This window comes from Notolabrus celidotus, chromosome 22, assembly GCF_009762535.1.
Source record: "Notolabrus celidotus isolate fNotCel1 chromosome 22, fNotCel1.pri, whole genome shotgun sequence".
In the NCBI taxonomy this organism is placed as follows: domain Eukaryota; kingdom Metazoa; phylum Chordata; class Actinopteri; order Labriformes; family Labridae; genus Notolabrus; species Notolabrus celidotus.
The window spans coordinates 13,263,788-13,286,870 of record NC_048293.1 but is presented as its reverse complement, the minus strand read 5'-3'; the positions used below and the strand labels follow the sequence as shown (position 1 = coordinate 13,286,870).

The window sequence follows — 23,083 nt, the reverse complement described above, 5'->3', positions numbered from 1 at the left end:
CATTTCTGAAATCTCTCCCTCTCTTTTAGCATTCTGACCACATTTGTAACCTAATTTTCCATTTTGTTGGCTGCAAGGAGTCATTAGTGATTTTGCATTGTTGTTGTGATGTTATTTTGTGACCATGTGACCGAACTAATCCCATTGTATTGTATGTTTTCCATCCTAAAAACAAAAGCTAACAATAAACAATGCATTTTTTGTCTCCAGTTGTTTGTTAGTTTCTCTTTTAACAAGTACAACAATTAGGGAACTAGCGTAATCATTTCTAAATCATCCAATAGAAAGCTGCAAAAACTGTTTCGAAGTCTGTCTGGATTCCATCGTGCTGTCTGCCTGAGGCATTCCTGTGTCAGATGAGGCAAATTACTTAGGTGTGGTTTAAGGCGGGTTGTGTAACAACGCAAGCAATGTATTGTTTTCCCAAGACACAATAACTGCCCTGACTGTGAGCATGATGATCTTAACATACCAGTACAAGGGCCATGCAAGACAGAATTAGACACTCTGTTTTGTTGTGAAAGTGACAGCCAGCTCAAATACTTGGGTGTAACATTTTTTACATTGTCATCCATACACTCCCTGGAATAAAGATACAGCATTATTTAACATGATGTGTTGGGATAGCCAGCATACAAATAGTAGTTTGGGATGACCATCTCTGTGGGATTGCTATTTATTCCCTCTTGTTTTTACATGATCCACAACATGAATATGAATCACTCCAGGTCTATTTTGAGCTCCCATTTGTTAGATTTGTACATGCGTCACTCTTTGTCCATCAGTGGTTCCCTCTTTCTAGTACAAACCTTGAGGGGGATTTACTGTCTGTGCATGAAAAGCCACTGCTATTACATAACTTAATACCTCAGTCACACAAGGCCCTTTCCTATTTGTGGCTGAGGGCAAAAATAATCACCAGTGCTAGGAAATACTATAACACATATTTTTGTTCGTTTTTTTAACTACACAGATTATTTTTTCTTTAATTTGTCTCCTGTTCCAATTGAATTTCTTATGGCACCATGTCGTTTGCTGTTAAATGATCCCTTGAGTTAAAAAGAAATATTTCTTATGACATAAAACACTATTTTTATAAAATACCTGTAAAAAAGTTGCGTGTTTGGGAGGAGGTAATACTTTCTAAATGTGTTTGATTTAGAGGAGTCATTCAGTGGAACTAAAAGCCTTTGTAAAGCTCACTGAAAAGCAGTTTAGTGGAAGTGTGCCCTTTGGGTGCTCCTGTTAAGATGGTGTTCAATCAAACAGGCTAAAGGAATGTGTAACCCTTGGTTGCCAGGGGCAGAAACAGGTTGAAGACTGCTGTGTTGTCCCTCCACTCTCATAGTATTTTAATAATATCAAAGGTAAGGGTAGTCTAAATTAAGAACAAGCTTTACAAAAAAAGTAGTTGTAACACAACAGATTGTTGTTCATTCTACTCTTTTTCTGTTATCTTTTACATATCAACTCTTTTTTTCCACACTAGTTTAATTACTTCTGCTAGCTTGAAAAGTTAAGCTAACTTTAGTTAATATAATCTGTAAAACTTTCTCCCAAAGAGCATGTTAAAGCTGCTGTTGGTAGTCACAGAGTAAACATCTGTTCAGAGAGAGGGACTTCAAATGTCAACACTATCTCTCCCAACCAGATTTCCTCTTAGTCCCCCAACACAGATCGGCGTGTGCAGTCATGATAGCGCCGAACTCATAACCAGTCGGAGGATGTAGTAGGGGCCGCCCCTAACCAATCAGAGGATTGGAGATTAGCTATGATTGGTCCGTCATAACGGGAACGAGGGGAATAATAACATTGCTTGATACAAAGGCATCGGAAAACGGAGAGATTTCGCCATAATCTCAAATCACTTCACTTACCGATGAGTACCGATGGGCATTATGACTTTTCTCCAAACCCAGCAGAAAAAAAGTAATGTTTTTTACACCATTCCTACCAACAGCAGCTTTAAGTCAAAAATACGTTTTTATAAAAGATAGTTGTAACACTAACAAACTTCTACTGCTCTTTCAGCTTTTTTTTTACTGAGTGATTTTTTTCTAAACTATTTTTAAACTTGTGTTTAATAACACAGATTTAACTACTAGTTTTAGCTTGTAAAATGTAGCTAGCATTTGCTTGGAATTTTTTAAAAATGTGAGCACAAGTTTAAAAATCTATAATTTAAACACTAGTAAAGATTTTTTTCAGCTTATTCAAATTTTAACTGATTTTATTCCACACACTCTTTTTTTAACTTGTTTATAGTTCATGTGTCAGCTTGTTCAATTCAATAAACCTTAGCTTGGAAACTTCCTCAAACATTAATCCTTATTAAAAAAAAAACTTTCTACCTGAATTAAGCCCTGACCTGTCTAGGAGTTCATGAGCTGCTAATCACTCATGTTAGCCCTACACCATGTTAGCTATAGCTGACTGTGTCCAGGCTGCCTAATCACCTTGTCCTAAGCCCTGTACTTCTTTAGCTCACACAGTTCTGGGTTAATGGACCTCCTCAGCTCTGCACCTGACCACAGACTGTCCTGACTCTCCCTCTGTGTTAGCTCTCTTAGCTCACTCAGCCAGTTTACGGAAGTGAGCAAAGGTAATCAGACACCTGAGGTGCTGGGCTCTGCAGGTCCCCTCCCAGGAAGGGAGGGACCTGAAGGGAGGCGTCCCCAGACCGGGTAGACCAGTGAGACACTTTTATTTTTCACCTAAGGGTTTTTTTTCCCACACTACACCAATACACAGGGTTTTTCCTGTAAACTGAGAAACAAGTTAAAGAAGACAGACACAAGTCTAGAAGATCTTTTCAGTGCTGGACTTCATGCGAAACTTTGTGGATATAAATCTCAACTTGTTGGAACAGTTGGAAATGCTTTAGTGAAAGGCAGGTGAACTCTGCTCTCCCAGGGAGATTACAGCGGGACATGCTTCCAGCCACTGAGCAGCTCACTCACAGCGTCATGGGAATATTGCTCTCACAGAGGAGACTTAACTGGACTGCTGACAACAGACTGTACAATCATAGGGTCTTTGTTTGATAGTATGAAAGTATACTTTATCCAAGCTTTCTGTGTCAGGCTAAACAGGAGTACAGGGTAGTGTTGTTATATTTGGCGCCCTCCTGGAGAAGGTAAGAGGAGCAGGGGAGATTTGTCCATACAAAGACCTTTTGTTCCCAGCCGGCTGTAGAGGTGGAATACAAGCAGCCTGGAGGTGGGGGACGAATCATTTTGTGGCGTTTTCAATGGACACTTTTCTGGAGTTTATACCTGTATTGGATTGCTTTACTTTGCTCTCAGTTGATGTCACACTTTGAACAAAGATGGACTGCACCAGCACTGACTCAGAGGGCCTGGTAAAACAGCCCGCTACTCTCTTGAATGTCTTCGGTGGAATCTTCGGCCTTACTAGATCTGAAGAAGCAGACCCAGCTGTGCTTGTAGCATTCAAGGATCTTCCAGATAAGGAGGATCCTGCTACTGGAGATGATCATAAAAATGCTGAGCTTCAAGGAAAGGAAGAAGTGAAACAGGATAATGTGGGTGCTCCATGTGAGACGGTGCAGAAGGCTGAGTCAACAGAAACCTGTAAGGAGGCGAGCGACCAGAAGAAAAGAGTAGCTAGAGCCTCGGCTGACCTAGATCTGGTCCAGGTCACCAGGGTGGAAACATACAGTGACACGGAAGATGAGGATGCAGCACGCAGCAGGAATAGTGTGTCAGAGGACAGTAAAACAGTGGAACCTGAAGATGGAGATGTGTTTCAGGATGCTAGTGATGTAGTGTTTGAAGTGCCTGTGTTCAGAACACACAAACTTACGGAGAGATCCCGTATAGAAGATATTTTAAGCAAAACTCTTTCTAGGAAAGTACTTTCAAGTTCCAAACAGGTAACTAAAGAGATAAAGGAAAGTAGTGCAGAAAACTCCAAACCTGAAACCGAAGAGAAGAAGGGGAGCACCTCAGAGAACTCCCAACAGGGAGAGACAAAGGAGAGCATCAAAAGGGAGTCGTACGGTGAAGAAAAATCTAAAAAAGGAGAGAATAGTAGAGGAGGAACTGAAGAGAGTGAGGAGAAAATCGGCATAGATTGTTCTTTGCCTGTTCCTTCCATCGTCCCCACTAAGGATGTAACTGGTGAACAGAAGGACACAAAGCAAGAGCACAAGGTGGAGGATAAAGAGGAGGCGAAAGAACCCCCCTCCAGCCAGGTGTCTTCCTTTGTTCCCTCAAGCCCTAAGACTAAAGAAGTTTCTGTCAAATCTTCGTCCTCTCCAAAAGAACAGTCAAACTCAGCTGATAATAAAAGTCCAACCAAGACGCTGTCATCCAAACCTAATGAGTCCCCAGGGGACATCAAGCTAAGTGCTAGCCCTGCCTCCCCTCGAAAAACTGCACCGAAGACTCCCGAAACAAGCAAGCCATCCTCATCTTCATCCATCTCGCCCTCCTCCTCTTCTACTTCATCCCCATCTAGGGACACCACGTCTAATTCCTCCCCGTCCTTCCAGATGCCAGCTCTCTTCAGTGGGTTGCGGGTGCTGAAGAAAGGAGCAGTGGGTGAGGAAAGAGAGACGGTGTCAGAGATTAAGCAGAGAGAGAAGGATGCTGATTTGGCCCTTCTCAGCCTGAAGAAGACAGTAAACAAAGCCAAGCTCTACCCAGAGCAAACAACGGCCACCTCAGCTAAAAAACACACAGAGCCCAAATCTATCACGGACACTAAAAGCACGGTTTTGGCACAGCTCAGTCACCTGCGCACTGGAAACAACCGCAGTGAGCCCAAAAAGCCTAAGGAAAAGCAAGATGCTGATCCAGAACCGAAGAAAGCGGTCCAAGAGAAGGTTGAGGAGGTTGTGGAAGAGAAAAGTCCAGGTCCAAAAACGCCAACATCCCCGCCTGACATAAAGAAAGCCTCTGACCTGGCTTATGATACCTTCAGGAGCTTCTTTGGCCCAAAAACTATCAAAAAGGAGAAAACAGAAGAGGTGGATCTTGAAGCTGTAAGAAAGAAAATCAAGAATGACAAAGAAAACCTGAGGTCCATTTTTGAAAGAACTTCGAAGGCTCCCTGCAGGGAAAACAAAGCTCCTACAGAAGCTAATGTATGAAACTGGAAAAGTTCACACCGCACTTTCAGGTTCCTTTCAATTAATTCTGTATCACTGATTTCATGTTGCATCTATGTTGTCTCCCCACAGACGGAGATTGTGTCACCTACCGACAGTGAGGACCGGACTCCAAGGCGTCTGCAGGCTGTGTGGCCTCCACCCAAAACTAAGGATGAGGAGGAGAAGGTTGGGCTCCGATACACGGAGGCAGGTAAGAACCGCAAGTTTGTTGCTCCAGAGACCTGAGATTAGGAATGCTGACAGAGTATAACACCAGCGACGCCTAAACAGACACACCTCACACTGATTGGTTTGTGGATAAGAGTCATTGTGGAAACATTGGATTCAAATCTTTAAAGAATCTCTTTTTAAAACCCAAACATTGGCATGTCACTCTTTTAAGCACTCAAACCTGGAAAGGATCATGCAGAGCTAGCTCAGCATCAGCAGCAGTGTGTAAGACATCCCTTAAATCAATTTAAGAACCTTAATGCAGCTGTTTATCTGGACACTGTTTCATGTCACCACAGGCCAGCATGTGTGGGTGTTAGCACAGGAAAAAAACATTTAATGAAATCAAGTATACTCTGGGCAGAACGCCATGTCTGCCCACTTTGAGTTCTGAAGGTGTAGTGACCCAGAGAGAGGCCAAAAGCACACACAGGCTGTCACAGGGATGATTAGATTACAAACTAAAAAGCTCCCCCTTCATGGTCTGGGTGCATGGAAATTGTGTTGATTAAAAGCGTACAGTACATTGGAGCGCAGGGAAACAGCTGCTGGATGCTCCATGTGGTGCAGCTTCATCCCAGAGAGGAGATTAAGTCTGGATTATTACAAAGATCTGTGATCTTGTCTTAAAGAACAGCATGTTAGATTTAAGAAACAGATCAAAGGTCCTGACTGAGAGCCATATAGATAAACCTAACACATGCGTACATTCATATAACATGTATCCACTCACACACTCACGGCCTGAAGAGCACTATTGAAAAGGAAAAAATACCACAAGTCAAGACAACACAATCCAATTGTGACAAGTTTAATAACCCTCCCAGGATGATTTGTGAGGAGCAGCTTGTACAGGTGCACCTTGAAGAATTAGAATAATTTGTAAAAGTTATTTTGTTTCTTTCATAAAAAGGCAACATAAGTCATGTAACTCATTATGAAATATTCCAATATTTTTAAGGATATTTTTTTTTTTTAACTCTAGAGCTGTACAATATAATTGTCCAAATTAAAACAAAGAAAATGCCTGAAACATTTGAGTTATAAGTAATGAGTCTAGAATATTTAAAATTTTTACTTTCTTTAATACCTGATGAAAAATACTAAACTTTTTCACAATACTTTGATGCACCTGTAGATAAGACTAAAAAACACAGGAGTTTAGACTAAACACACCTGAGTGATCATATGAATTTACCTTGATAAGTCTGTTACGTTTCCATCTCTCTTTTTTTATTTAATTAATTTAATTTAATTTAATTGTATGTTATTTTTTATTTAAGCTGCATTAAGCCTCTTTGAATACCTAGAAAAGCTATATATAAGTCTTGTCAATTAGTATAATTCATTTTATTACTTTATTTGAGCTCAGCCTGAGTCTACATTTGGAGCTTAATTCATTATTTCAGGAATGATAAACACACATAAAAACCCAGTATATTCTTGCCTCTGAGATCTTGTTTCTTGTGTATTCTTGATTTTTTTTATTGTAATTTCAAGTGTAAAAAAATATCAAATGAGACCCTAAATGTTAAATGTATGTGCAGACCCTATCATTAAGTCTACAAATACATTCAACAGATAGCTTGATCACAGAGGACAAATTACTTTTGTGACTTCACTTGTATCTCTGAACAGGACAGGACAGGACAGGGAAGTATACTGTAGTGGGGAAAAAAAGTTCCCCTTAGTATATTTTCTTCACCATCTGCATTGTACATGTCCCCTAACACCACTGTAATTTAAATGATTATAGGTGGACCATATGCTGGCCACCTCTCACATAGCAGTTTATTTTCATTTCGTGTTCTGACCTGGCAAAATGTTTTGGCTTCCCTGTCAGCTGGCAGTATGATGTAAAACTGGTTGGCTGAGTTGTAAATATTTTGCTTTTACAATGAAGGTGACCCGCCCTTCTCTAAAAATGTACCACAAACAGCTCTACATCTTGTTGGGATGTCTCTTGTCTTCCAAACCAGCTCAGTAATGATTTACCACGCCAGCCGTAAAGCCAATAGCTCCAGATAACTTATTTCTGACCCCTTTCCCTTCAACTATAAATACAAACAGCAACAACTGGCTGTGATTATTCAACTGGGTGTGTACACAAGTGTTTGTTTAATAAATCACAATGTGTGTCCTTGTTCTGCCGCTTTTCAGAGCACCAGGCTGCCCTCTTGCAGCTGAAGAGGGAGTGCAAGGAGGAGGTGGAGAGGATGCATGTAAGTAATCAAAAGCCTTGAGCAGGCACATTGAAACACTGACTTTAAACACAGATTGCAAGAGAAGAATGGAGTGACATTAAAGAAGTTAAGAGAGCAATTTCTGAATTGCAGCATTAAACAGACAAACAGCTAATCCAGCCATGGAACTGGGTAGTAATTGTCCGATTGATATTGTAGTTGATGCTCCTGAACACAAGATGGCACTAAGTAAGCATGAAATGTTCAAGTCTAGCAGTGGTTAAATGAACCCCAGTTACTTTTTGGAGCATTTCCCAAAAGCACTAGAAGAGGTAAGTCTCCTTTAAATGATACCCTTTGGATGTGCATTTAGTTAACCTGTCAATCAAGTTCAGTCGCCTCATTAAAGATAATTGTCATCTTCCTCCTTTACCTCTCACTGAAAGAAAATAAACTTCAAGCCAAAGTCTGTCTAGTTTAGTTGGAAAAGTTTCTGCCTAATAAGAATATATATAATGTATTGTTTATAGTGTCAGTTGTAGTCTGATGCTAATTCGATGAGGCACAGAATGAGCAACATATACTTATATTTAAACAGCACAGATCTAGCTTTGTGCATGAGGAAGTCAATCCAGATTAACCTTACTTCTTCTAATAACATGCACCAATAAGGATGTCTATATTTGTAGTGGAGATTTGGTCTTGTCAACTAATAAAATACAAGACTTAAAATCAAACTGACCACATAGGCACAAGGAGAGCGGTCTTCCGTAGGATGAAAACAATTGTCAAGGACCAGGCACAAATATAGTTTCTTTGGAGTCTATTCAACAGTTTTGGCTTACAATCCATGATTAGTGGCATCCTTGTGTTTATTTCTGTCCTTTCCTTCTGGCATTTATCAATATAATAATAAATATATTCACTATTACTGGTGCCTGCCAATCTTAATCTTACCTCTTCATGCATAAACTCATTACCCAGAGCACATTCAGTCCTAGAAATAATACTACTAAATCTAAATGATGACACTTGATAGCATCACACTTATCCCTACATATTTCATTGCACAAGATAACAAAAAAATAAATAAATTACAAAATGTTAATTAATTCAATTATACAAAATGTGATCATTTCGGTCTCAGATCTACGAGGTACTTGTCATTAGTAAATGTATTACCCAAAGGGGATCCCGGTCAGCTCAGCTCCTTGATTGAGAAAGTAGCCGCAGAACCAGGACAGACACGAGGCTAACAACCACAGATGGGGTCAAATCTACTATATAATGTTCCTCATTTTAAGGAACTAGTGTACAGTATTAAGACATTTTTCATCACTATACTAAGTGCATCATTTGCCCCCCACTATCTCCTCTATCTCAAGGTCTCATTCACAAAACAAGTTGTGCTAATGATATTCATGCACAAGACAGCTCTGTCCAGTTTGCTCCATGTTTTCCCCCTGATTGTGACTGAGATGAGCTGCTATGTCTCCACTCTGTGCTGTGCAGAGCTGCGCTGTGTGCTCTCATCCTGATAGCACTAAATTCTATCCACATATACAGTATGAGCTGAACAGAGAGGGATAGTCCTGACCATTTTCATGTGGAATGGATTCATGACAAATGTGACCCAAATTTCACAGTTTTTATCCAGCTAACTTCCTGGAGTGAGTTAGCAAAAAGCAGCTTGTTCAGATTTATTCATGCATATTGATCAGTTTGTATGTGTGTAGGTTGAGTTATTTTTATGGACATTTTCACTTTTTATTGATAAGACAGATGAAGAGAGACAGGAAACATGGGGAGTAGTGAGCGGGGGAAGACATGCAGCAAATTTTCAAGGCTGAGAGTCAAACCAGCAACCTCTGGGATGATGACTATAGCCTCGGTATATGTAGCGTGCACTTGAACCTCCAGGCCAACTACGCCCTCAGCCCCAGACTAATTATCCCCCTTTTTATTATAGTAATAGTAATGCTAAGGTATTACAAACAGGCTCTAAGATCAGATGTGCCGTTTTTAGGTCACTCAGACATGATCACTGACAGTTTGAGCATAACATAATCATAAACACTGCAACGTAGTTACCACCACCTCTTGGAAGACTGTAAATATTTCATTCTAACTGCACAGGGATATTTGCAATGAGGCTCATATGCATAAATATTTCCTGTTTTGCTCCAAATGAATGTGTAATGGCTCATTTAATGTACGCAAACAACACTTGTGCAGAGTGACGCTGCGTTTTTGGAGCAATTTACCCTTTGTGCTTGCTTCGCGGATGAGACCATGTTTTTTCGGCTCATGTTCAGCAGGTGCAAAAGCCACGTATTCCTTTTGTAAATCAGACTATAAGTATCAAGTATCTCATACAGCCCCAGTTCTTAAAAAACAACAACTGTCCCTCTGAACTATGAAATTTGTATAACTTTGTGACCTCCAGATGTAAAGTTACTGTTGTATGTGTAGTTACTGTTTCGTGATGGATGTGTCCAACCCCAAACTCCACTTAAGCTGTCAACAGTGTGTTATTCGTCAAAAGCAGAGGGCTGAACTTCATTTTCCTACCTCTTGATAACAAATAGAGCATATCATTGGTCATGTTTTGTAATTTGTACCTCTGATAAATTGCTGTATGGACTGTTTCCTTGAAGTTTGACCTCAGAATTGGTTTCTCAGCCTGTCTCCTTTAAGCCTTTAATTTGATGTTGCCCTTATACAGACTGATGCTGACTTTGAGAAACATTTACCGCAGTCAGCCCACAAGAAAGGGTGGGAACGTGCCTAATTCTATTTCTGCACTGACACAAGCTAACCAGGAACATGTGTAAGATTTATTGCAAAACAGTGTTCTTTCAGCCTCAAATCAATACTCCACTTTGGATCGTTTGTTCTTGTTGGATTGTTTGAGTTGTCAGAGGAAACTGGACCTTGGAGGGTTGATACATTGCTTTGCAGAAATTAACCTCAGATCGGGGAAAATATATACGAGTATGAATTTGTAAACAAAATTTCATTTCATTATTGTTGAACAAAGAAACCCTCTCATGTCGGCCTCATAGACGAACAGTTAGACACTCTACTCTGAGTTCATTCAAGGAAAAGCTCTGTTTACCACTCACTGTTTTTTATTTCACCTTGAGAATGAAAATGAATGAAGTTTATGAATCTCTTGCCTCTTCTCGTCCTCCTTTTAGTCAGACTTTGAGCTTCAGATCTTTCAGCTGCGAGGTGAAAATGCCGTCTCAATGTCACACCTGGAGGGAGTCATCGCCAAGATGCAAAAAGATCGGCCGTTCGTCACAGACCAGGAGCGTGAGGTCTGCGAGGCCACTGTGTCCGCCCCAGAAGACAAAATACCCAAGACCTCCCGCACCGTGGGGATCCAGACGGACCGGGAGACCTTCATCAAGAGCCCTGAGGGAGACCCTGGCGGGCTGGCACAAAGCCCCGGCCAGAATGTGCCCAAAAAACTCAACTTGGACTCTATTGGACTAAATATGAAAGCTGAAACTTCCTCAGTACCTCCTGCACCACCACCACCTCCTCCTCCTCCACCTCCTGCCCCTCCCCTACCAGGCTTTGGTGGACCTCCACCAGCTCCTCCTCTCCCACCGGGCCTCATGGGACCTCCGCCACCACCTCCCCCTCCCCCTTTGCCAGGCTTCATGGGAGCACCACCACCTCCCCCTCCACCACCACCACCACCTCCTGGCCCTCGAGGTGGTCCGCCTCCACCGCCTCCTCCACCTCCCCTTCCTGGCCTACCTGGAGCTGGTCCTCCTCCTCCTCCTCCTCCTCCACCAGGCTTTGGTGGACCACCACCTCCCCCCATGGGGGGCTTCGGTTTCAGCCACAAGGTGGAGGCGCCCCCACGGAAAGCTGCGATTGAGCCGGCATGTCCAATGAAGCCTCTTTACTGGAACAGGATACAGATACAGGACAATAAGTACGTGCTTTAAATTACAACCTGGGTCTGATTTTCAGTGTTTTGTCCACTATTTTAGTCAATGATAATATATACTCAGCAAGGCTCTCAGAGAGATTTCGGAATGCACCAGCATTGATCTAAATATGTTCAAATCAAGCAAGAAACACAAGCAGTCACATGATTTTAATTTGACTCCTGATCAGCCAAAATGATTTAAAAGAAATCACTGGCTGTCTTGCAGGTTGAAGTCAAAGTTTACCGTATTTACTGTAGTTTCATGCAAACAATTTTCCTGTGCAGTGAGGGATTATTTATGACATTTGAGCAACGTTTAATGCTAAATGCTTGCCAACATTTACATATTTTGATGCAATTGCTTACTTGTATACAAATTATGCAACCACTGATTGTGGCCGAAACTACAAAAATAAGACCCAGGTTACATCATACTTGTACTTTCTTGTATGATACACTAATCGTTAATACTATGCAAAAATCATGGTGCTTACTTAGATCTGTATTTCTTCACCTTTACAGTATTTCAACCAAAGTCCTTAGCAAGCCCAGGGCTAGGGAACCCACAGTGTCCATTTGTATTTATTATTACAGTAAAACACAGTTTGTAGCTGACAGGCATTGGTCTATTTAAGCTTATTTGCAGATAGATAGTTGTATCTGTGTCCAGTAAAGAGCATTGGCAAGCAGATATTTTGCTCAGTATGTATTTGTGAAATTAAAAAACAAAAACAAATCAAAGGATTTGTAACCAGATTTTTTGGGATGTCTTTAGTCGACTGAATGGTTTAACGTTGTCACCCTCACTAGTCAGCACCAGAATAACTATATTAAATCATATTTGTATTACTGTAGCCCTGGAATGCTGATCTAAAAATGTGTCCAATCTGTAGTGCAACCACCCACCACTAGCTGGGGCTATACCTCCAGTCACTGTCTTCTGCCATAATGCTACAATGCTCTGCTACCCTAATGTAAACAAGCACTGATGATGCTGCAATCCAGATGAAGTTGTATGTTGGCTGTGTCTGGTTAAACTGGCATATAACTACTCAAACAGAGCAATGCATAATCAGCGATGGCATGTGGACTTTAACCTGCAAGGAAGACTGGTGGGGCTAGCTCTGCTTGTCTTAGCCACACTCTGCAAACTAATTTAACATTATTTACCAGCAGACTCTGTGATCCCTGTTTAGCCATGTCAAAGATTTGAGCTAAAGTTGGACTGTTTTGCTAATGATTTCTTACCTTTAGACTAGTTTGTCAGTCAGAGTTTACATTCCCATTCTAACAACTAGGAAATGATATGCTTTGTGACATCCCTATTTAATCTCATTCAGTTTATCATCATTGATCAATCCTTAATAAGGAACAAAGAGTATTAGTATTGTTCAGCTCACATTAAGAGGAAATAAAGTTACTATAGGGTTTACAAGAGACCAGCACCAAGTGAAAATAAGACAGACCTGGCCTATAGAACTGCGCAGGGATTCATATTTTCATTACTAGATGTGCAATAAAGACAGTGCAAAAAAGGTCTAAAAAATAATAATAATGTCTCAACCATGCTTTCACACTGAGCATGCAAACATTTGACCAGTCACACTGACTCTGGACATTGCAGCTATACTTTACTACCACTGACCAATCTAGCTGTAAGCTACTCTCAGATTTATAGGTGTCATTTGGTGGAGACTGTGAGGTTGGCGTAAGAAGGACAGAAGGGGGAGTACAATGTGGTTTTAAAAGATGTTTTGGTGTAAAACCAAAAGTAACAACACTTCAGGAGAGATGACGTGTCGCAAATGCAGTTACTGTTTAAAACATGCCCAACCTTTAAAATAGCATCTGCGCATTATTGGACTACTTCAGATTTAACTGGCTGAGACAACAATAATAGATACACAGTATAAGCTGCAGTAGTGGAAACTTTTGTCTCATTGCTGATGAAGTTTTAAGCTTCACTGACCACAGTCGAATGGTTTTGGTGTAACTGGGAAAACTGACATATCATAGATATTGCTGCTGCACCAGACCCTCTGTAATTGTAAGTGGATTATACGGCCCATTTCCAGTGGCTGTGGTTGTTGCCTCTGAGTGCCAGGCTTCAAGCTTTATGGCCTTGTATTTCCATGGCTGGATTAGTGCAGGAAGCTGAGTTGTAGTTTGCACTCTCACTGGTCCTGGCCGGTGCTGGAGGACTGACTGACTGACTGACGGCAGTTTCACGTCAGCTGTAAATTAAACTGTAAAGAGCCGAGTTAAGGGGCATTAAATGGGTCAGATGTTTAACTGTAGTTGGATCAGCTGTGTGATCGCTGTTAATGGTGTGAGGCTCTGAGTTATGAGGGGGGGGGCGGTGTAAGGTTTGAAATGATGCCAGGTGTCTGAATGTAAGCCGAAACACAAAGTACAGTTGGGAGCATGGGACGAAGTTTCTTGGGAGGCTGGGAGCAGAGCTTTAAGGAGGATTCTGATTCAATTATAGTCATGATCTGCTCAATTAGAAAGATTTCTTGCATGGAATTATTTCTTGAGGTTGTGAGTGTAATTTTCTTTTCCGAGCTGAATTCCTGCACAGTTGGGTTCGCAGTCAAAGGCTGATCATTGGACTTATTTCTCTCAGTCTCTCCCTTAGAGGGGGGATTTTGGGACAGTATTATTATGTCCTAGACAGAAACCTCCTTCTGCTCCAGAAAAATCCCACTGCAGTAGGAAACAAATGCAACTGTACTTATTTGACCCTGATACTGTTGATTATTCAGGTATTCAGCTTCAATAGCCAGAGAATGTTTGTGCTTTGAATTCAGGTTTTCTTTTTCTTCGTAAATGGGCCTTGACTTGGCATAATCGACTTGCCAGTCTCATGAGCTCACAGATGAGATGTAAAATCAGTAAACTATGACCTGAGAAAACAGCTGCAATGTGTGAAGAGCAAAAGGGAGCCAGACAGCAGACATGTGCAGTGTATTACAGATGTCATCATCCTAAAATCTAAGTTTTTTTGTCAGTAAGCCCGGTGATTATGCTGTTAATGTCCATTTGATTATGAGATTTAAGGGAGGAAAGCAGAGACAGATGTTTTGGGTTTTAGCAGAGAGAAATGTAGACGTGTTATAACAGCACAGAGCTCGAGCTCCTGAACGTCCTCTTCACTTCAGACACAGTTTGTTCTAAAAGATCTGCCTCTGTTTGTTTTGTCCATGTTACTCAGCAACTTCTACAACACAACATCATCTCCAGTATTCTGGAAATGGTCATTTATTAGAGGAACAAGCTTGTCTTAAACTTTTGTTATTTTTATCACTTACCTCGTAAAAAATGCTTTTCAAAGTTGGGAATCGAGTTAATCCTGCCAAGTTTTTTGCAAGACAGTACAAAAAAGAAAAACAACAGCTCCACAAATGGCTTGAATAAACATCAGATAATCTTCAACAATAATAAACAAAGGAACCCACAATTTGTTATGATAAAGGAAGTAACCAGGTTAGCCTTTGTCAATATTTAGAGATGAAATCTTTGGCACTATATTACCTTACATTTTAAAGCAAGATAAAGCAACATAAATGAAATCACAGATTAAAATTGTTCTTCTTTTTCCAGCAACAACACACTCTGGGGTTCTCTGGAGGAACCGAACATCGTCAACACCAACGAGTTTGAGGATCTTTTCTCAAAGACAACGCTGCAGCCCAAGAAGAAGCCCCTGTCAGACACTTTCGAGAAGAAAGCCAAAACAAAGAAGGTAATCTTGTTTGTGCGGATTTCTTCCTTGACGTGGATTGTGTATCTGAAGCCACCTGAAGCTCTTTCTTATGGAGCTTTGTTTAAAATGCTCTCTGTTTGCTGCTGTGGTCAGTCATAAATCAAAGAAAGGGATAAAAAGAGGTGGAATGGAAAGAAAGAAATCAGTTCTCTTTAGGACTTCCTCAGTAGATAATGGTTGCCAGGTCTTGCACTGGGCCAACACAGGCCTTAGGTTTATCAGTTCACTCCCTCATGTGAGAGCCAAGCTAGCTGTGCAGGATTATGATGTACTGTAGGTCAAGTTTTCAATATTTTATTTATTGACTTGTTTTATCAGCGAAAGCTTCAAAGCTCAGTTTTTGACGGTGAGGAAAATCAGTAAAGACGTCATCTGAACCAGATTGATCCGCTCCCAAAGATAAACTCGTCGATGTCTTGTCAAATCCTGCAATTCTGCACATCTGCTGCAGCCAGCGCCGAGTCAGCATCCCTGCCCCCTTGTGGCTCTCATTGTGGCGTCCAAACACTCCCTCCCTCTCTCTCTCATATATATTAAACTGTTTCAATCAGCGCCCCCTACAGGTCTGGAGCACTTCTGTTTCAGTCCTAGTTGTTTTAACTTAACATCCTTATTTTTTTCTAATTTGCGGCTCGTCAATGTTTGTATGTGTTTTAAACTTTTGCTCGTGTTTTTGAATTTACAGCCTGTCCCACTCTTGGAAATAGACTGAGCCATTACAGCGTGATTACCCCTTATGGGCCACTGTAGCTATCAGTTTACTCCCTTTATGTCTCTGTGTACGCTTAACTAACTGTGCAGGATTGTGTTGGAGGTGAGTGTTCAAGCTTGAAAGGTTTATTCATCTGTGCAAAACTTTAAATTACATTATTAAAAACAAAGCAAGTAAAGAACAATCATCAAAGAGGGGCTTTTGTGCCTGATTTATCAAGTGTTCCTCCACCAGCCTACCAAAGACAAACTTGTTCATGTCCAATCCTGCAATTCTGCACCTCTGCTGCAGCCAGCGCCACGTCAGCATCCCTGCCGCCTCATGGTGCACACTGTGGCGTCCAAGCAGTGAAAAAGCGGCCACTGCCTGAGACTGTCCTCTTTAAATCCATACAGCTCCCCTATTCTGATCAATCGGTTAAGTCTCCTCTCCACTCCAGAGGGCCACAGTGTGTGTGTGATCTTCATGCTTACATCTCCACTCAGTCTGGTCACTCTAAAGCGTCAAACTGTCCAACATTTGATCCAACTCAGACGGCCACATCCAGACACGAATCCTTCCAACTGTCTCCTGTCTTTGCTTACATCAGCTCGGGAGATAAACTAATGGAAAAACTGATGAAACAAATTCATATTGGGGGGAAAAAACTTTAAGTCCAACATAACATTTGGTTTTTTTTTATAGCCTTGAAATCTATGTTTAGACATTTGTTCCCAGTGATTTTATAATACAGGATTCTTAAGTTTAATGAAAGGGTCTGTGCTTAGAGCCAGGGAGAGCATTCAGACTCCAGCTCAAAGTGAAAATGCAAAGGCATAATTGTTTTCAGTCCAACTGGCTGGGAAGGTCGTCATAATAAAAGAACCATGTTTACCCAATAATTTTTTATCCTTCAAAGTTTATACTGCGAGTTAAAGAGGAGAGGAATCATCTGAATCACCAGCTGATGATCACTTCCAAGAAGCTCAGCTGGTTACCGGCTGGGAAAGAAGGGAGGGAAAGGAAAAAGAGAAAGAAACAGATTTGTAGAGAAGTTTGAGGAGGGGATCAGAACTGGGGGGACAACCAGGTGATACAGATTGGGAGGGATTGGATCAAAAATGTGAATAAATGATGAGGGGAGCTGCTGCTACACTTATGTATCCCTCAGAGACCTAGACAGCCGGCGGCGGCTACTTGTTTTTAAATGTTTGATAACTTTTGAACCGCTAATCCTATCAACGAGCTTTAAAAACTCAGTTACAGCGGACATTCTTAGGTTTCCATCGACACCACATTTGTCTCATTCAGCATATTAAAAATAAATTCAGGAGAGTCTGGCGCCCTCAAAAAAGGTCTAGGTCTTTAAAGTTTAACAGCAGGTTTTTAAATTGACTTAAAGATACAAATAGTCCATCAGCTTTACTCACCAAATTTAGAATAAGCATTTTATTGTGCTCTGTTTCATCTAAAGACACCCTTGTGTTGGGTGGATGAAGCACTTGCAATATAAAGAGGCTGTAGTCCTCATTGCAGTGGCTGGCTGGTTTGACTCCTGTCTGTGGCTCTTTGCTGCAGGGTTCACCTCGGTTACAGGTTTTACAAATGTATAGAAATACCGTAACCTGATACCTGGGACATGATTTGGAAACACTGCACAACAGAGCCCTGGCCATTAAGATATCGATATTTCAGAATTTTACCAGGTTTGGCCGATTTATTGTGGCTGTTAAGCTTATACTTTCAGGGTCACTTTTGACAAGATGTCACACTGCATTACATGCCTTACTCTCAGGTACAGAAAATGATATGATATTGACTCAGTATTCATCTATTGACATGCTTTTTTTTCTCTTTTGCATACACTTTTAAATGTGCTTCATATTCAGACTCTATATCTTCCAGTTTGCTTTCAGAGGCGGACATTTTTGGTTGGGCTGGCTAAACTGGGGCACTGATTTTTGTAGGGGTGGCCAGGAGTGGTAAACATTTAGGGCATACCCCAAACCTAGGAATGTAATCTCTACCAGTCACAAATAATAATAAAAATTCTACTATCTTTTCTAATTTTTTATTTTATTTAAAAGGTAATTCAACGGAGTGGCAACATTGAGGTCTGCTGAACATAATTCTTTAAGGACTCCAAACGAAGATGTTTGTACAAAGTCACCTTCCAAAGTACCAGCAACAGAAAATGTTCCTCATTGAAATGCAAAGAGGATGCTAGCAGCCCGTTAGATATAATTTATATAGTTGATTTACGTATAAGTGCTGCCTCTGATAAGGAAAACAGCCAATGAGAGTTTATGATTTCTGGGTGGCCAATCAGATTTCAGGGCCATGGCCACCCCCAAACTACCCCCTGGCTTTGCCCCTGTTTGCTTTGCTTTTCTTTTGGAATTTAGACAATTTGCTGCAAAAATTGTGTTTTGTTGATACCAGTGTGTGTGTGTGTGTGTGTGTGTGTGTGTGTGCGTGTGCGTGTGTGTGTGTGCATATGTGTGTGTGTGTGTGTGTGTGTGTGCAGTTCTGTTACCATGTTCGTGTCTATTTGTTTCTGTGTTTGTCCGTGTTTCTCCAGACCTGTGCGTCTTTTTCTGCGTATTTGCGTCCATGTTGCCTGAATGTACGTGTGTGATGACGGCAATTCCTCCCGAGTCATTATGCACTTGCTCAGAAAGTGTTGCCAGATCATGCTAACACCACAGCCCTAGGGAGGATAAGGAGGAGGAGGAGGAGGTGGAGGAGGATATGTGTGCGGAGGTCTTAGGAGATGAGTCCGAGAGAAAGGAATGTGTGTGTACATTATGCATATGAGCCACTTCCTCACTCCACACGCCATAAGTTGAAACTCTGGGGATGTAGCTGATGCCGACATGAGTGGGTTAATCTCTATCATGTGTGCCATAGAAAAATCAAAGCTCTTGTTTACTCTGGAGCCTTTCTCTTTCTGCATATTAGCATATCAAAGTGGAGGAGATGACATGGAAGAGGGCAGACTGGACCGGACTGGGCCATGGGGTATAATTGCAGGCATGTGGCTTCACTCCAATCCACTGGCTAGAGGAGGCAATGAAGATGGGGGCACCTATAGAAGCGGGAGGACGGGCATGTCTATGCATTCTTGATTGAGGGATTAGAGGGGAGGAAGAGAATGCTGGAGGTGAAGAAATAAGTGGAGCTGAAATTGAAAATATGCACATCAGTAAACACAAAAATGGCAATTTCCTCTTCCCACATAAATCAAATGTGAATCAAGCTTACACGAAGCAGATCTCCTTAAACAAACAGTGGCTTTAACTGCTTTATGGGAAGTACTTATGAGCAATCACAGAACGTTTATTAAAGACATATTTGAAGTTCTGGCTCTGACGTTGGAGAGTGGGTGTAAGACTAACACGTCTGGGTGGTTTCAGGGTGTGAAGTAGGTGGTTATTGATGGGAAGTCTTGATGTAGTGGTTATTGTACAATCTGCTGAGGGGATTCAAGAGATTTCACACAGTCAGACCAGAAGTCCATGCAGAGCAGACTGGCTGCTCAGGCGTAGCTGTGTAAACTCGCTGAACCTGCATCTCCTTGCTCACCTCGCCTAACATCCTCCACCTGCTTCAGTTCAGCGTGTCTCCCTCCATCATTCTGTTTATTTTCTTTGGCAGCTCACTTTTCTCTCTCTCATGTTCTCCTCTTCCCTTCTCTGAGCACCTAGCCTTCAGTCCCCTTTTTCTTCCACAAGAGGGAGTTGTAGCTGTTGATGTCTACCTGTCTCAGCATCAGCATCTAACCCAAGCTGTTTGCAGCCCAGCATCCAGCATCAGTTGTCTTTTCTCATTAATGTAACTGTTTGGGCTAATTGTGAGCAGAGAAAGGGTTCCTGGGCTGCTTTTAGAGCGGCCCGTCCAGAATGGTTAATTAGAGGTGTTGGGAAAGCCAGCCTCTCAAGTCTTTAGAGTGGGAGATCCCCAGTGATCCAGGTAATAGAGCTGGAAGCAGCATGGCACCCACTTACGCTCTGTAATGCAATACCCACTTCTAAGGCTTCTGCTCTCCAGCTCCCACTGGACAGCCCAGTAGCCGGCAACGCCATAATACCTAATGAAGAAGCGTGACACATTAACTTTTAGAGCTGGGCTTTACCTTGCCAAAACTCTCTCTGGCTTTACGGCTAATTCAGTCATAAGTAATTGTGACCATGTGTAGGCACAAATAAAAATCCTGTGAATTTATAGTTAGTTATAAAACACCCTGCTTCTCTATGCCGTGCTCTTCTAGACTGTCCTTTTATGTTGCCACTGTTTCCTTTGTACTTTCACAGCGACTTGATATTTTTTGATTACATCTCACATGTGTTCTTTGGTAAACCAGAGGAGCTGTGTTTCTGTTTTACATTGCTTCCTGGTTGATGTAACTTGAATGAATTGTGTTAGCCGTAGGGCTGGGCGGTATAGACCAAATATCATATCTCGATATTTTAATCTGAAAAGAAAAATTCCAGATGTAGCTTTAACATTTCAAACAGATTATCATGTGGTCAGTAAGTGTATAAATGTAAGCAGTTCTTACTGTAAACAATCTTTTTACTGAGCAACAGGCCTGACAATCTTCTTTTTTTTTTTGCATATCAATTCATTCAACATTCATCCCGTCAATAGCCAGATGAACTCTGTGACCAAAACACTGCATCCTCTGCCACTTGTTGTGTCGCACTCTTTGATAGCATTTCACTCAGTCTCTTCGGGGGCATGAGTTTTCAGCTGTGTGCTCTCCACTGTGATCTCTGGGAAAGTACCTTTTTTTTGGAGAGAAGCACTTTTCATCTCCCATGAAATGCACTGTCACACTCACATGGCTCACAGGTCCTGCTAGACCACATAACGGCGATCAGCGCGAAGTGAGACACTTTTATGAGCCATGCGGTGAGGCTCTGACTCAAGTTTACATTTTTGGCAGTATTTCTCTTGCTAAGTAATCGTGACTTGGCAACTGGTACCTCTGGTGAATGGTTTTTAGTAGTCGGTGAAGCTGTACCGTTCGGCATTTGCAATGTGTAGGCCATTGCACGGGTAAATTAAGTTTGCAACGTGGATTGTTATGGTGCAGAAGCTTGCGAAAGCTTCACGTTTTAGGTTGTGGGATGCAGTTGTAAACACTTTTTGTATTGCACTTTGTAAAGTAAATCGGGGGAAACATTCATTATGCTCAAACTTTTTATTGCAATCTGTTGTCAGTATTCTCTACATTCTATATTATTCAGCTGCTCACCAGAAATTTTACAATCTCAAACTCATTAAGCCTGTATTATGCTTTTTACCCACCAGCTCCTCGTCGCCATCTTCAGCAGCGTTGCATATGTTTATATCTGATTTTATGTTGTGGCTGCACACAGGACTTTTTGTGAGTGAGAGTTTTTGAGTTTCGGTTACGCTCAGCGGGAGTGAGGCAGGGCTGGTGAAGAGGGAGAAAAGTGACGAAAGAAATAGGCAAAATGGTGGCTATATGGACGATACGTAGCACATTATTTTAAGGCAACATAACTAAATCAGTTTAAATCAGGGGTGTCAAACATGCGGCCCGCGGGCCAAAACCGGCCCGCCAGAGGTTCCAATCCGGGCCGGCGGGATGACTTTGCAAAGTGAAAAAAATTACAGAGAAGACATTAACTGCAATTTTTCAATAAAAGTAACTACTATTTCAAATTTGTCCTCTGAGGGTCACATAAAATCAAAGTGCTGACTGAGCACACCTTAACAGCACTTTTTTTCCAGGACTTTTTTCCTCAAAGTGAGAAAATAGATGACTTGCTGTTTGCATAATCCAGTTGAGATTCATGCAGACTTTTCTGAACATTATAAGATGACCCACTAACTACTAACACTAGCACTACACCCCTGAATACAGCACTGGCCAACAAGCAAACTGTTCCTGCTGGAGCTGAGGGGTCCATAATAGTCAACTTTACCTTCTTCATTATTATAATCTCTGTTCTTTTGATGTAAACATCACACTCTGTGTCAGCTGAATGGGTAACCTGTGTGTTTGGTGTGTTCGCAGCAGGTTTCAGGGCTTAAAGAGTAAAATATTCAGCCCACTGTGAGACTCATCATGGACAAAATACCACAGCTGTTTTTGTAGAAAGGTAGTTCATGAAATGTGAACATTTTCAGGATGTACTTTTTCGCACTAAAACGAAAGGGAATACTTTAGAGTTGTTGTTATTTATAGGTTATTATGTTCTGATTTTACTGGTCTGGCCCACTTCAGATCAACTTGGGCTGTATGTGGCCCCTGAACTGAAATTAGTTTGACGCCCCTGGTTTAAATGATATGGTCTTTGCCCATATCTGGTGTGAAAAAACATCTTAAAAACTTGATATATTGCCAAGTCCTAATCTGCAGGGTTTTGTGCTGATGTTTTCTTGTCATTCACATTTGCATGATGGTTGGTTATGACAAAGTGTGTTGATAAAGTGTGATGGATGTTCGAGTCCATTTCAGACTAACTTGACTTAAGGCACTCAATTTGTCGTTCATCTGCCAATCGTTTTCACCATAGGAGGTTATTTTTATCAAGTTTTCATCCCAGAAATAAATTTTTTATGAGACACCTTACTGATTTATTATATGGCTGTGTAACCTTAGGTATAACTACAGTAATGTCACACCATGGACCCTGTTTTGGGTCATACACTTTTATTAGTTGAGACTTGAAACCCCAAATCATTTTTGAAATGTTGTACTGTTTATTGTAAATGTTTGTTTTTGACTGTAAAAAAGAATCAACTTGTTTTTTTTCTTTTTCAGTTAATCAAACTTCTTGATGGGAAGCGTTCACAAGCAGTTGGGATCCTCATATCGAGCCTGCATCTGGAGATGAAAGACATCCAACATGGTAAAACATATGCTCTAATGATGATCTGTTCTATTATGTCCATGACATCATTTTAGTCTCTGTCAAGGAAGGAGCACTTATTTTTTTCCAGAGTAATAAACTGAATTAACTCTCCTATTTAGCAAGAAATTGCGAATGACTCGTGATGAGATGCAGATGTCGTTATTTTTAGAGAAGAGATAGCGAGCCCGGCTGCAGACATTAATTTCCTTTTCATGACAGCCACTTATTTGTAACTACACACACTCATTTATGATTCA

At 41.3% G+C, this 23,083-nt stretch overlaps 1 protein-coding gene across 1 annotated transcript in view; it reads left to right on the top strand.

Moving 5' to 3' along the window:
* Window positions 1–3,281: 3,281 nt before the first annotated feature.
* LOC117805731 (formin-like) overlaps window positions 3,282–23,083 on the top strand; it is a 46,636-nt gene continuing 26,834 nt past the window's right edge. Inside the window, exons 1-6 of the mRNA XM_034674259.1 lie at window positions 3,282–5,110; window positions 5,207–5,327; window positions 7,508–7,569; window positions 10,731–11,482; window positions 15,083–15,224; window positions 22,736–22,823. Of these exons, the coding sequence (XP_034530150.1) occupies window positions 3,329–5,110; window positions 5,207–5,327; window positions 7,508–7,569; window positions 10,731–11,482; window positions 15,083–15,224; window positions 22,736–22,823 (2,947 nt within the window). The 5' untranslated portion in view covers window positions 3,282–3,328. The remainder of the gene's footprint in view (window positions 5,111–5,206; window positions 5,328–7,507; window positions 7,570–10,730; window positions 11,483–15,082; window positions 15,225–22,735; window positions 22,824–23,083) is intronic.